The sequence below is a fragment of the Vanellus vanellus genome (genome assembly GCF_965231255.1).
Source record: "Vanellus vanellus genome assembly, contig: HAP1_SCAFFOLD_2180, whole genome shotgun sequence".
Taxonomy (NCBI): Eukaryota; Metazoa; Chordata; class Aves; order Charadriiformes; family Charadriidae; genus Vanellus; species Vanellus vanellus.
Window position 1 is genome coordinate 4,381 of NW_028127503.1, and position 12,198 is coordinate 16,578.

General features: G+C 62.0%; 1 protein-coding gene and 1 pseudogene across 2 annotated transcripts; both read right to left on the minus strand.

The window, feature by feature from the left end:
• Positions 1-4,004: 4,004 nt before the first annotated feature.
• LOC309685218 (complement C4-like) lies at positions 4,005-11,115 on the minus strand (the record flags this gene model as incomplete). Its single annotated transcript, XM_082501027.1, has 4 exons — positions 4,005-5,019; positions 6,284-6,404; positions 10,115-10,198; positions 11,034-11,115. Coding segments are annotated over 4 exons (420 nt in total), but the record flags the coding sequence as incomplete, so codon positions are not given.
• Positions 10,425-10,982, minus strand: LOC309685217 (annotated as a pseudogene). Its single transcript has one exon. The product of its transcript is annotated as an uncharacterized misc_RNA (transcript).
• Positions 11,116-12,198: the final 1,083 nt, after the last annotated feature.

The window sequence follows — 12,198 nt, forward strand, 5'->3', positions numbered from 1 at the left end:
TCCCAGTATGGTTCAGGTATGGTCCAAATCGCTCCCAGTATGGCCCCAGTCCCTCCCAGCATGCTCCCAGTATGGTCCCAGTATGGTCCCAGTCCCTCCCAGTATGGTCCCAGTATGGCCCCGGTATGAACCCAGTATGGCCCCAGTCCCTCCCAGTATGCTCCCAGTATCTCCCAGTTGTTCCCAGTATGGCCCCAGTTGCTTCCAGTCACTCCCAGTCGCTCCCAGTACGGTCCCAGTCTCTCCCAATCGCTCCCAGCATGGTCCCAGTATGGTTCCAGTCCCTCCCAGTATGGTCCCAGTATGGTCCCAGCATGGTCCAAGTATGGTCTAAATTGCTCTCAGTATGACCCCAGTCCCTCCCAGTATGGCCCCAGTATGGTCCCAGTTGCTTCCAGTCACTCCCAGTCCCTCCCAGTATGGCCCCAGTCCCTCCCAGTATGGCCCCAGTATGGCCCCAGCATGGTCCAAGTATGGTCTAAATTGCTCCCAGTATGGCCCCAGTCCCTCCCAGTATGGCCCCAGTATGGCCCCAGTCCCTCCCAGTATGGTCCCAGCATGCTCCCAGTATGCTCCCAGTACGGTCCCAGTCTCTCCCAGTCCCTCCCAGTACAGTTCAGTATGGTTCCAGTCCCTCCCAATATGGTCCCAGTATGGTCCCAGCAGGCTCCCAGTATGGTTCAAGTATGGACCAAATCGCTCCCAGTATGGCCCCAGTCCCTCCCAGTATGGTCCAAGTATGGTCCCAGTCCCTCCCGGTATGCTCCCAGTCCCTCCCGGTATGCTCCCAGTCTCTCCCAGTTGCTCCCAGTACAATTCCAGTTGCTTCCAGTCAGTCCCAGTCACTCCCAGTATGGTCCCAGTCTCTCCCAGTTGCTCCCAGCATGGTCCCAGTCCCTCCCAGTATGGTCCAAGTATGGTCCAAATTGCTCCCAGTATGACCCCTGTTCCTCCCAGTATGGTCCCAGTCCCTCCCAGTATGGTCCCAGTATGGTCCCAGTATGGCCAAGTATGGCCCCAGTCCCTCCCAGTATGCTCCCAGTCTCTCCCAGTCATTCCCAGTACGGTCCCAGTATGGTTCCAGTCCCTCCCAGTATGGTCCAAGTATGGTCCCAGTCTGGCCCCAGTCCCTCCCAGTATACTCCCAGCATGGTCCCAATATGGGCCGAGTCACTTCCAGTATGGTTTCAGTACGGTCCCAGTCGCTCCCAGTATGGTCCCAGTCCCTCCCAGTATCGTCCCAGTATGGTCCCAGCACGCTCTCAGTATGGCCCCAGTCTGGTCCCAGTCGCTCCCAGTATAGTACCAGTCTCTCCCAATCTCTCCCAGTATGGTCCCAGTATGCTCCCTGCATGGTCCCAGTACAGTCCCAGTCGCTCCCTGTATGGTACCAGTCTCTCCCAATCGCTCCCAGTATGGTCCCAGTATGGTTCCAATCACTCCCGCTATGGTCCCAGTCGCTCCCAGTCTCTCTCAGTATGGTCCCAGTCACTCCCCGTCACTCCCAGTAGGAACCCAGTTGCCCCAAGCATGGTCCCAGTTGCCCTTAGCCTAGTTCCAGTTGCGCCCAGTACGATCCCAGTCGCCCCCACTGTAGGTCCAGTTGCTCTCAGTACATCCCAGCGACACCCAGTTCCTCCCAGTATATACCAGTTGCCCCCATCTTGGTCCCAGTTACCCTCAGCCTAGTTCAAGTTGCTCCCAGTATGATCCCAGTCGCTCCCAGTTGCCCCCATCTTGGTCCCAGTTACCCTCAGCCTAGTTCAAGTTGCTCCCAGTATGATCCCAGTCGCTCCCAGTTGCCCCCAGAGTGCTCCCAGTCCCTCCCAGTTGCCCCTGTTATGATCCCAGTCACTCCCAGTTGCCCCCAGGGAGGTCCCAGTCACTCCCAGTATGATCCCAGTTGATCCAAGTGCGAACCCCATCACTCCCCATCACTCCCAGTATGGTCCCAGTTGCCCTCACCCTAGTTACAGTTGCTCCCAGTATGATCCCACTTACTCCCAGTTGCCCCCAGGGTGGTTCCAGTCACTCCCAGTATGATCCCAGTTTCCCCCAGTGTGCTCCTAGTCACTCCCAGTCTTTCCCAGTATGATCCCAGTCACTCCCAGTATGGTCCCAGTTGCCCCCAGTGTGGTGCCAGTCACTCCCATTTGGTCCCATTATGATCCCAGTCATGCCCAGTTGCCCCCATGGTGATCCCAGTCACTCCCAGTATGAAGCCAGTTGCTCCCAGTGTCCTCCTAGTCACTCCCAGTATGATCCCAGTTGATCCCAGTATGATCCCATCTGCCCTCATCATAGTTCCAGTTGCCCTCAGCATGGTCCCAGTCACTCCCAGTCACTCCCAGTATGATCCCAGTTTATCCCAATCTGATCCCAGTCACTCCCAGTTGCCCCCAGTCACTCCCAGTATGATCCCAGTCACCTGTAGCCTTGTCCCACTTGCTCCCAGTATGACCCCAGTAACTCCCAGTATGATCCCAGTTAATCCCAGTACGATCCCAGTTTATCTCAGCATAGTTCCAGTTGCTCCCAATATGGTGCCAGTCACCCCCAGTTGCCCCTAGGGTGGTCCCAGTCCCTCCCAGTATGGTCCCAGTATGACCCCAGTCCCTCCCAGTTGCCCCCAGGGTGATCACTGTCAGTCCCAGTATGATTCCAGTATGACCCCTGCTTGCTCCCAGTAACTCCCAGTTGCTCCTAGAGTGATCCCAGTCATTCCCACTCACTCTCAGCGTGGTACCAGTTGCCCCCAGTATGACCTTTGTCGCTTCCAGTATGATCCCAGTTGCTCACAATATATCCCAGTCACCCCCAGTTGCCCCCAGGGCGGTCCCAGTCACTCCCAGTATTATCCCAGTCACTCCCAGTTGTCCCCAGCATGCTCCTAGTCACTCCCAGTCACTCCCAGTATTATCCCAGTTGTCCCCAGTGTGGTCCCAGTTGCCCCAGGGTGGTCCCAGTCACTCCTATTATGATCCCACTCACTCCCAGTGTGATCCCAGTTTCCCCCAGTGTGCTCCTCGTCACTCCCAGTCACTCCCAGTCGTTCCCAGTATGATCCCAGTAACTCCCAGTATGATCTCAGTATGATCCCAGCATGGTCCCAGTCACTCCCAGTTGCTCCCAGTATATCCCCAGTCACCCCCAGTAGCCCCTAGGGCAATCTCAGTCACTCCCAGTATTCTACCAGTTGCACCTGGAGTGGTCCCAGTCACCCCTAGTATGATCCCAGTTGATCCCAGTGTGCTCCCAGTCCCTCGCTGTTGCCCCCAGGGTGGTCCCAGTCACTCCCAGTATGACTCCAGTCACTCCCAGTCACTCCCAGTTACTCCCAGAGTATCCCAGTTGCCCCCAACCTGCTTCAAGTTACTCCCAGGCACCCCCAGTTGCCTCCAGGGCGGTCCCAGTCACTCCCAGTATAATCCCAATTGCCCCCAGTATGATCCCAGTCACTCTCAGTATCACACAGTCAGTCCCAGTTGCCCCCAGCATGCTCCTAGTCACTCCCAGTTGCTCCCAGTATGATCCCAGTCACCCTCAGCATAGTTCCAGTTGCTCCCAGTACGATCCCAGTCACTCCCAGTACGATCCCAGTTCCTCCCAGTATGTCCCAATTGCCCCAAGCACGCTCCCAGTCAGTCCCAATCGCTCCCCATTGCCCCCAGCATGGTTCCAGTTGCTCCCAGTATTATCCTAGTTGCCCTCAGCAGAGTCCCAGTCATTCCCAGTATATCCCAGTTGGCCCCAGTGTGCTCCCAGCAGGACCCCAGTCGCCTCCAGCATGATTCCAGTTGCTTGCTGTCTTTCCCAGTTGCTCCCAGCATGGTTCCAGTCACTCCCAGAACAATCCCAGTATGATGGCAGCCCCCCCCCGGCATGGTCCCAGACACCCCCAGTCACTCCCAGTTACCTCCAGTATGATCCCAGTCTCTCCCAGTTCATCCCAGTGTGATCCCAATTGCCCCTCGTGTGCCCCCAGCATACTCCCAGTTGCCCCTACCCTCCGTCCCAGTTGCCCCAGTACGGCTCCAGGTGCCCCCCAACACAGTCCCATTTTGTTTCTGCCACAGTCCCAACGTTTCCCAGTTCTTCCCAGTGTAATTCCAGTTGCGCCCAGTGTGCCCACGGCACGCTCCCAGTAGCTCCCAGTTGCCCCCCACCATCATCCCAGTCACTTGCAGTGTGGAACCAGTTGCTCTTAGTGACTCCCAATTGCCCCAGCATGGTCCCAGTTGCCCCCCAACATGGTCCCAGTTGCCCCCCAACATGGTCCCAGTTGCTTCCACTGTGGTCCCAGTGTGGTCCCGGTGACTCCCAGTAGCTCCCAGTTGGCCCCAGCATGGTCCCAGTCGGCCCCAGAGCAGTCCCAGTGACTCCCAGTAGCTCCCGGTTGGCCCCAGCACAGTCCCAGTCGGCTCCAGCGCGGTCCCAGTGACTCCCAGTTGCTCCCAGTTGCCCCCAACATAGTCCCAGTTGCTTCCAGTGTGGTCCCAGTGTGGTCCCGGTGACTCCCAGTTGCTCCCAGTTGGCCCCAGCGCGGTCCCAGTCGGCCCCAGCGCGGTCCCAGTGACTCCCAGTAGCTCCCAGTTGGCCCCAGTGCGGTCCCAGTTGGCCCCAGCGCGGTCCCAGTTGGCCCCAGCGCGGTCCCAGTGACTCCCAGTAGCTCCCAGTTGGCCCCAGCGCGGTCCCAGTCGGCCCCAGCGCGGTCCCAGTGACTCCCAGTAGCTCCCAGTTGGCCCCAGCGCGGTCCCAGTCGGCCCCAGCGTGGTCCCAGTGACTCCCAGCAGCTCCCAGTTGGCCCCAGCACGGTCGCAGCCGGCCCCAGCGCGGTGCCAGTCACTTCCAGTGTGGTCCCAGTACGTCCCAGTGGCTCCCAGTGGTCAGAAGGGGCAGCCGAGGGTGCGCAGGGTGTCCATGAACTCCAGCAGGGCGGGGCAGGAGGGGGCGGGGCCACAGCGCCGGAGGGGCGGGGCCTCCTCCACCCAGGAGTGGGGACCCATCAGGAACTGGGGGCTGCGGGGGACAGGGGGACATGGGGGGACATATGGGGGGACGTGGGGGGATGTGGGGGGACGTGGGGGGGACGGGGGGACATTGGGGACATTGGGGGACATATGGGGACGTGGGGGCATGTGGGGGGATGTGGGGGGATATGGGGGGATATGGGGGGATGTGGGGGGACGTGGGGGGACATATGGGGATATTGGGGACATGGGGGGGACGGGGGGGACATGGGGACATGGGGGGGACATTGGGGGACGTGGGGACATGGGGGGGGACGTGGGGGGATATGGGGGGACGTGGGGGGACATGGGGGGGACAGGGGGACATTGGGGGATGTGGGGGGATATGGGGGGATGTGGGGGGACATATGGGGACATTGGGGACATGGGGGGACATGGGGGGGACACGGAGATGTGGGGGGACGTGGGGGGACGTGGGGGGATGGGGGGACGTGGGGACATTGGGGACATGGGGGGGGACGTGGGGGGACGTGGGGGGACATGGGGGGATATGGGGGGATGTGGGGGGATGTGGGGGGACGTGGGGGGACATATGGGGATATTGGGGACATGGGGGGGACGGGGGGGACATGGGGACATGGGGGGGACATGGGGGGACGTGGGGACATGGGGGGGACGTGGGGGGATATGGGGGGACGTGGGGGGACATATGGGGACATGGGGGGGACGGGGGGGGACATGGGGGGGACGGGGGGACATTGGGGACGTGGGGACATGGGGGGACATATGGGGACATATGGGGACATGGGGATGTGGGGGGACGTGGGGGGACATATGGGGACATATGGGGACATGGGGATGTGGGGGGACGTGGGGGGACATATGGGGACATTGAGGACATGGGGGGATGTGGGGGGACATGGAGGGACGGGGGGATGGGGGGGACGTGGGGGGACATATGGGGACATGGGGGGACGTGGGGGGACACGGAGATGTGGGGGGACGTGGGGGGACGTGGGGGGACAATGGGGAGACGTGGGGGGACATTGGGGACATGGGGGGACATGGGGGGATATGGGGGGATATGGGGGGATGTGGGGGGATGTGGGGGGATGTGGGGGGATGTGGGGGGGACGTGGGGGGGACTGGGGGACATTGGGGATGTGGGGGGACATTGGGGGACATGGGGACATGGGGGGGACATGGGGGGACGTGGGGGGGACATGGGGACACGGGGACGTGGGGGGACATATGGGGACGTGGGGGGACATGGGGGGACTCGGGGGGACTCGGGGCCGTGTGTCCCCTCTCACCGTCCGTCGGCGCCGGTCACGGTCCCCTCCCCCCCCATGAGGAGGTACCGCCGGTGGGGGCGGAGCCTGAGGGGGCAACTGCCCCGCCCCAGCGCCCGGCCCCGCCCCCCCGGGGCCGCCTCTGCCACCAGCACACACCAGTCAGCACCAGTACGACCAGCGGGCGCTGCTCGCTGCCACTATGCACCACTATCTATGCACCACTATGCACCAGTATGCACCAGTATGCGCCAGTATGCACCAATGCCTTAGGTGCAGCATGCACTATTAAGCACCAGTAAGAACCAGTAAGCACCAGTAAGCACCAGTAAGAACCAGTAAGAACCACATAGATCAGTATGCACCAGTAAGAACCAGCAAGAACCACATAGATCAGTGTATGCACCAGTAAGCACCAGTATGCACCAGCATGCACCAGTAACAATGCTTTAGAAGCAGTATGCACCAGTAAGCACCAGTATGCACCAGCATGCACCAATAACAATGCCTTAGGAGCAGCATGCACTATTAAGCACCATTAGGAACCAGTAAGAACCAGTAAGCACCAGTATGCACCAGTAAGAACCAGTGTGCACCACTTAGAAGCGGTATGCACCAGTATGCACCAGTAAGAACCAGTAAGAACCGCATAGATCAGTATGCACCAGTAAGAACCAGTATGCACCAGCATGCACCAGTAACAATGCTTTAGAAGCAGTATGCACCAGTAAGAACCAGTATGCACCAGCATGCACCAGTAACAATGCTTTAGAAGCAGTATGCACCAGTAAGAACCAGTATGCACCAGCATGCACCAGTAACAATGCCTTAGGAGCAGCATGCACTATTAAGCACCATTAGGAACCAGTAAGAACCAGTAAGCACCAGTATGCACCAGTAAGAACCACTATGCACTGCTTAGAAGCGGTATGCACTATTAAGCACCAGTAAGAACCAGTAAGAACCAGTAAGCACCAGTATGCACCGGTAAGAACCAGTGTGCACCACTTAGAAGCGGTATGCACCAGTATGCACCAGTAAGAACCAGTAAGAACCGCATAGATCAGTATGCACCAGTAAGAACCAGTATGCACCAGCATGCACCAGTAACAATGCTTTAGAAGCAGTATGCACCAGTAAGCACCAGTATGCACCAGCATGCACCAGTAACAATGCCTTAGGAGCAGCATGCACTATTAAGCACCATTAGGAACCAGTAAGAACCAGTAAGCACCAGTATGCACCAGTAAGAACCAGTATGCACTGCTTAGAAGCGGTATGCACCAGTATGCACCAGTAAGAACCAGTATGCACCACTTAGAAGCAGTATGCACCAGTATGCACCAGTAAGAACCAGTAAGAACCACATAGATCAGTATGCACCAGTAAGCACCAGTATGCACCAGCATGCACCAGTAACAATGCTTTAGAAGCAGTATGCACCAGTAAGAACCAGTATGCACCAGCATGCACCAGTAACAATGCCTTAGGAGCAGCATGCACTATTAAGCACCATTAGGAACCAGTAAGAACCAGTAAGCACCAGTATGCACCAGTAAGAACCAGTATGCACTGCTTAGAAGTGGTATGCACCAGTATGCACCAGTATGCACCAGTATGCACCAGTAAGAACCAGTAAGAACCACATAGATCAGTATGCACCAGTAAGCACCAGTATACACCAGCATGCACCAGTAACAATGCCTTAGAAGCAGTATGCACCACTAAGAACCAGTAAGAACCAGTAAGCACCAGTATGCACCAGTAAGAACCACTAAGAAACACATAGATCAGTATGCACCAGTAAGAACCAGTATGCACCAGTAAGCACCAGTATGATGCCGTAAGGACTAGTATGCACCAGTAAGCACCAGTAAGCACCAGTATGCACCAGTAAGCACCAGTAACGCCCCCAGTGCAGCACTCCCCTCCCCCTCCCAGCTTTCCCAGTACAGCCCAGTTCACTCTCAGGCTCTCCCAGTATGCCCAAGTGTCTCCTCAGTGCCACCCCAGTATGGCCCAGTACATCCCAGTGCCCCCCCAGTATGGACCCACAGTGGCCCCTATTGGCCCTTCAGTGTGTCACAGTCTCCCCCCAGTCCCTCATCCCAGTTCCCCCCAGTCCCTCCCAGTCTCCACCTCCAGTCCCCACCTCCAGTCCCTTCCAGTCTGTCCCAGTTCCCCCCAGTCCCCCCCGTCTCCTTCTCCAGTCCATCCCAGTCCCCCCAGTCTCCTCCTCCAGTCCCTCCCAGTTCCCCCCAGTCTTCCTCTCCAGTCCCTCCCAGTCCCTCCAGTCCCCCCAGTCTCCCCTCCAGTCCCTCCCAGTCCATCCCAGTTCCCTCCAGTCCCTCCAGTCTCCACCCCCAGTCCCTCCCAGTGCCCCCAGTCTCCCCCCAGTCCCTCCCAGTGCCCCCAGTCCCTCCCAGTCCCCCCAGTCTCCCCCTCCAGTCCCTCCCAGTCCCTCCCAGTTCCCCCCAGTCTTCCTCTCCAGTCCCTCCCAGTCCCTCCACTGCCCCCAGTCTCCCCCCAGTCCCCCCAGTCTCCCCCTCCAGACCCTCCCAGTCCCTCCAGTCCCTCCCAGTCTCCACCCCCAGTCCCTCCCAGTGCCCCCAGTCCCTCCCAGTCTCCCCCTCCAGTCCCTCCCAGGCCATCCCAGTTCCCCCCAGTCTTCCTCTCCAGTCCCTCCACTGCCCCCAGTCTCCCCCCAGTCCCTCCCAGTCCCCCCAGTCTCCACCCCCAGTCCCTCCCAGTCCCTCCCAGTCCCCCCAGTCTCCCCCTCCAGTCCCTCCCAGTCCCTCCAGTCTCCACTCCCAGTCCCTCCCAGTCCCTCCCAGTCCCCCCAGTCTCCACCCCCAGTGCCCCCAGTCCCTCCCAGTGCCCCCAGTCCCTCCCAGTCCCTCCAGTCTCCACCCCCAGTCCCTCCCAGTGCCCCCAGTCTCCCCCCAGTCCCTCCCAGTGCCCCCAGTCCCTCCCAGTCCCCCCAGTCTCCCCCTCCAGTCCCTCCCAGTCCCTCCCAGTCCCCCCAGTCTCCACCCCCAGTCCCTCCCAGTCCCTCCCAGTCCCCCCAGTCTCCCCCTCCAGTCCCTCCCAGTCCCTCCCAGTTCCCTCCAGTCCCTCCAGTCTCCACTCCCAGTCCCTCCCAGTCCCTCCCAGTCCCCCCAGTCTCCACCCCCAGTGCCCCCAGTCCCTCCCAGTGCCCCCAGTCCCTCCCAGTCCCTCCAGTCTCCACCCCCAGTCCCTCCCAGTCCCTCCCAGTCTCCACCCCCAGTCCCTCCCAGTGCCCCCAGTCTCCACCCCCAGTCCCTCCCAGTCCCTCCCAGTCCCTCCCAGTCCCCCCCAGTCTCCACCCCCAGTCCCTCCCAGTCCCTCCCAGTCCCTCCAGTCTCCACCCCCAGTCCCTCCCAGTCCCCCCAGTCTCCACCCCCAGTCCCTCCCAGTGCCCCCAGTCCCCCCAGTCTCCACTCCCAGTCCCTCCCAGTCCCTCCCAGTGCCCCCAGTCCCCCCAGTCTCCACTCCCAGTCCTCCCAGTCCCTCCCAGTCCCTCCCAGTCCCCCCAGTCTCCACCCCCAGTCCCTCCCAGTTCCCTCCAGTCCCTCCAGTCTCCACTCCCAGTCCCTCCCAGTCCCTCCCAGTGCCCCCAGTCCCTCCCAGTCCCTCCCAGTCCCCCCAGTCTCCACCCCCAGTCCCTCCCAGTGCCCCCAGTCCCCCCAGTCTCCACCCCCAGTCCCTCCCAGTCCCTCCCAGTCCCCCCAGTCTCCACCCCCAGTCCCTCCCAGTGCCCCCAGTCCCCCCAGTCTCCACTCCCAGTCCCTCCCAGTCCCTCCCAGTCCCTCCCAGTGCCCCCAGTCTCACCTCCCAGTAACACCTCCTCAATCTCCAGCTCGAAGGCCAGGAAGGGCCCCACCTCGCTCTGCTCCAGCACCCGAACCAGCAGGGCTGGGGCAGGGGGCAGGGGTCAGAGGTCAGAGGTCACGGGGTCACAGGGGTCAAAGGGTCAGGGGGTCACGGGGTCACCGGGGTCACGGGGTCACAGGGGTCACAGGGGTCAGGGGTCACAGGGGTCACGGGGGGTCATGGGGGTCGGGGGTCACGGGGGTCACAGGGGTCACGGGGTCACAGGGTCGGGGTCAGGGGGTCACAGGGGTCACAGGGGTCACGGGGGTCAGGGGGTCACGGGGTCACAGGGGTCACAGGGGTCACAGGGGTCACAGGGGTCACAGGGGTCACGGGGGTCAGGGTCACAGGGGTCACAGGGGTCACAGGGGTCACGGGGGTCAGGGGTCACAGGGGTCACAGGGGTCACAGGGGTCACAGGGGTCAGGGGTCACAGGGGTCGGGGTCAGGGGGTCACAGGGGTCGGGTCACAGGGGTCACAGGGGTCACAGGGGTCATGGGGTCACAGGGGGTCACAGGGGTCACAGGGGTCGGGGTCACAGGGGTCAGAGGGGTCACGGGGGTCACAGGGGCCACGGGTCACAGTGCTCGGGGGTCACAGGGGTCGGGTCACAGGGGTCACATGGGTCACAGGGGTCACAGGGGTCACAGGGGTCACAGGGGTCGGGGTCAGGAGGTCATAGGGGTCAGGGGGTCACAGGGGTCACAGGGGTCACAGGGGTCACAGGGGTCACAGGGGTCGGGGTCAGGAGGTCATAGGGGTCAGGGGGTCACAGGGGTCACAGGGGTCACAGGGGTCACAGAGGTCGGGGGTCGCAGGGGTCATGGGGGGTCACAGGGGTCACAGGGTCACGGGGTCACGGGGGTTGGGGGTCACCGTAGTGCACGCGGGGGCTGTAGCAGGCGAAGTCCAGGCGGTCATCGCGCTCAGCGCCCCCCCCGCAGCCGGGGGCACGCACCTGGGGGGAGGGGCCATTACTGGGGGGACCCCCCCCCACCCCTCCCCTCCCCCCCCAGGAGTGGGGTGCTGAGGGTGGGGGGGTCCCAGTTATGTCACACCCTGGGGCGACCCCCCCCCCCCCCATAACTGGGAACCCCCCGGAGGGAGGTGCTGGGGGTGGGGGGGTCCCAGTTATGTCACCCCCTGGGGCGACCCCCCCCCATAACTGGGGACACACCCCCCCCCCCTTGCAGGTCTGCCCCACCCCCCTCCCCCCCCCCAGGAGTGGGGTGCTGAGGGTGGGGGGTCCCAGTTATGTCAGCCCCTGGGGCGACCCCCCCCTTAAATTGGACCCCCCCAGGAGTGGGGTGCTGGGGGTGTGGGGGGGTCCCAGTTACAGGACCAGTTATGTCACCCCCTGGGGTGACACCCCCCCACCCCCATAACTGGGACCCCCCCGGAGTGGGGTGCTGGGGGTGGGGTGGGGTCCCAGTTATGTCAGCCCCTGGGGCAACCCCCCCTTAAATTGGACCCCCCCAGTAGTGGGGTGCTGGGGGTGTGGGGGGGGTCCCAGTTACAGGACCAGTTATGTCACCCCCTGGGGTGACACCCCCCACCCCCATAACTGGGACCCCCCGGAGTGGGGTACTGGGGGTGTGGGGGGCTCCCAGTTATGCCACCCCCTGGGGCGACCCCCCCCTTAAATTGGACACCCCCCAGTAGTGGGGTGCTGGGAGTGGGGGGGGGGTCCCAGTTACAGGACCAGTTATGTCACCCCCTGGGGTGACCCCCCCCCCCCATAACTGGGAACCCCCCGGAGGGAGGTGCTGGGGGTGGGGGGGGGTCCCAGTTATGTCACCCCCTGGGGCGACCCCCCCTTAAATTGGACCCCCCCCAGGAGTGGGGTGCTGGGGGGGGGGGGGGTCCCAGTTATGTCACCCCCTGGGGCGAACCCCCCCCTTAAATTGGACACCCCCCAGTAGTGGGGTGCTGGGGGGGGGGGGGTCCCAGTTACAGGACCAGTTATGCCACCCCCTGGGGTGACCCCCCCCCCCATAACTGGGACCCCCCCCGGAGGGGGGTGCTGGGGGGTGGGGGGGGG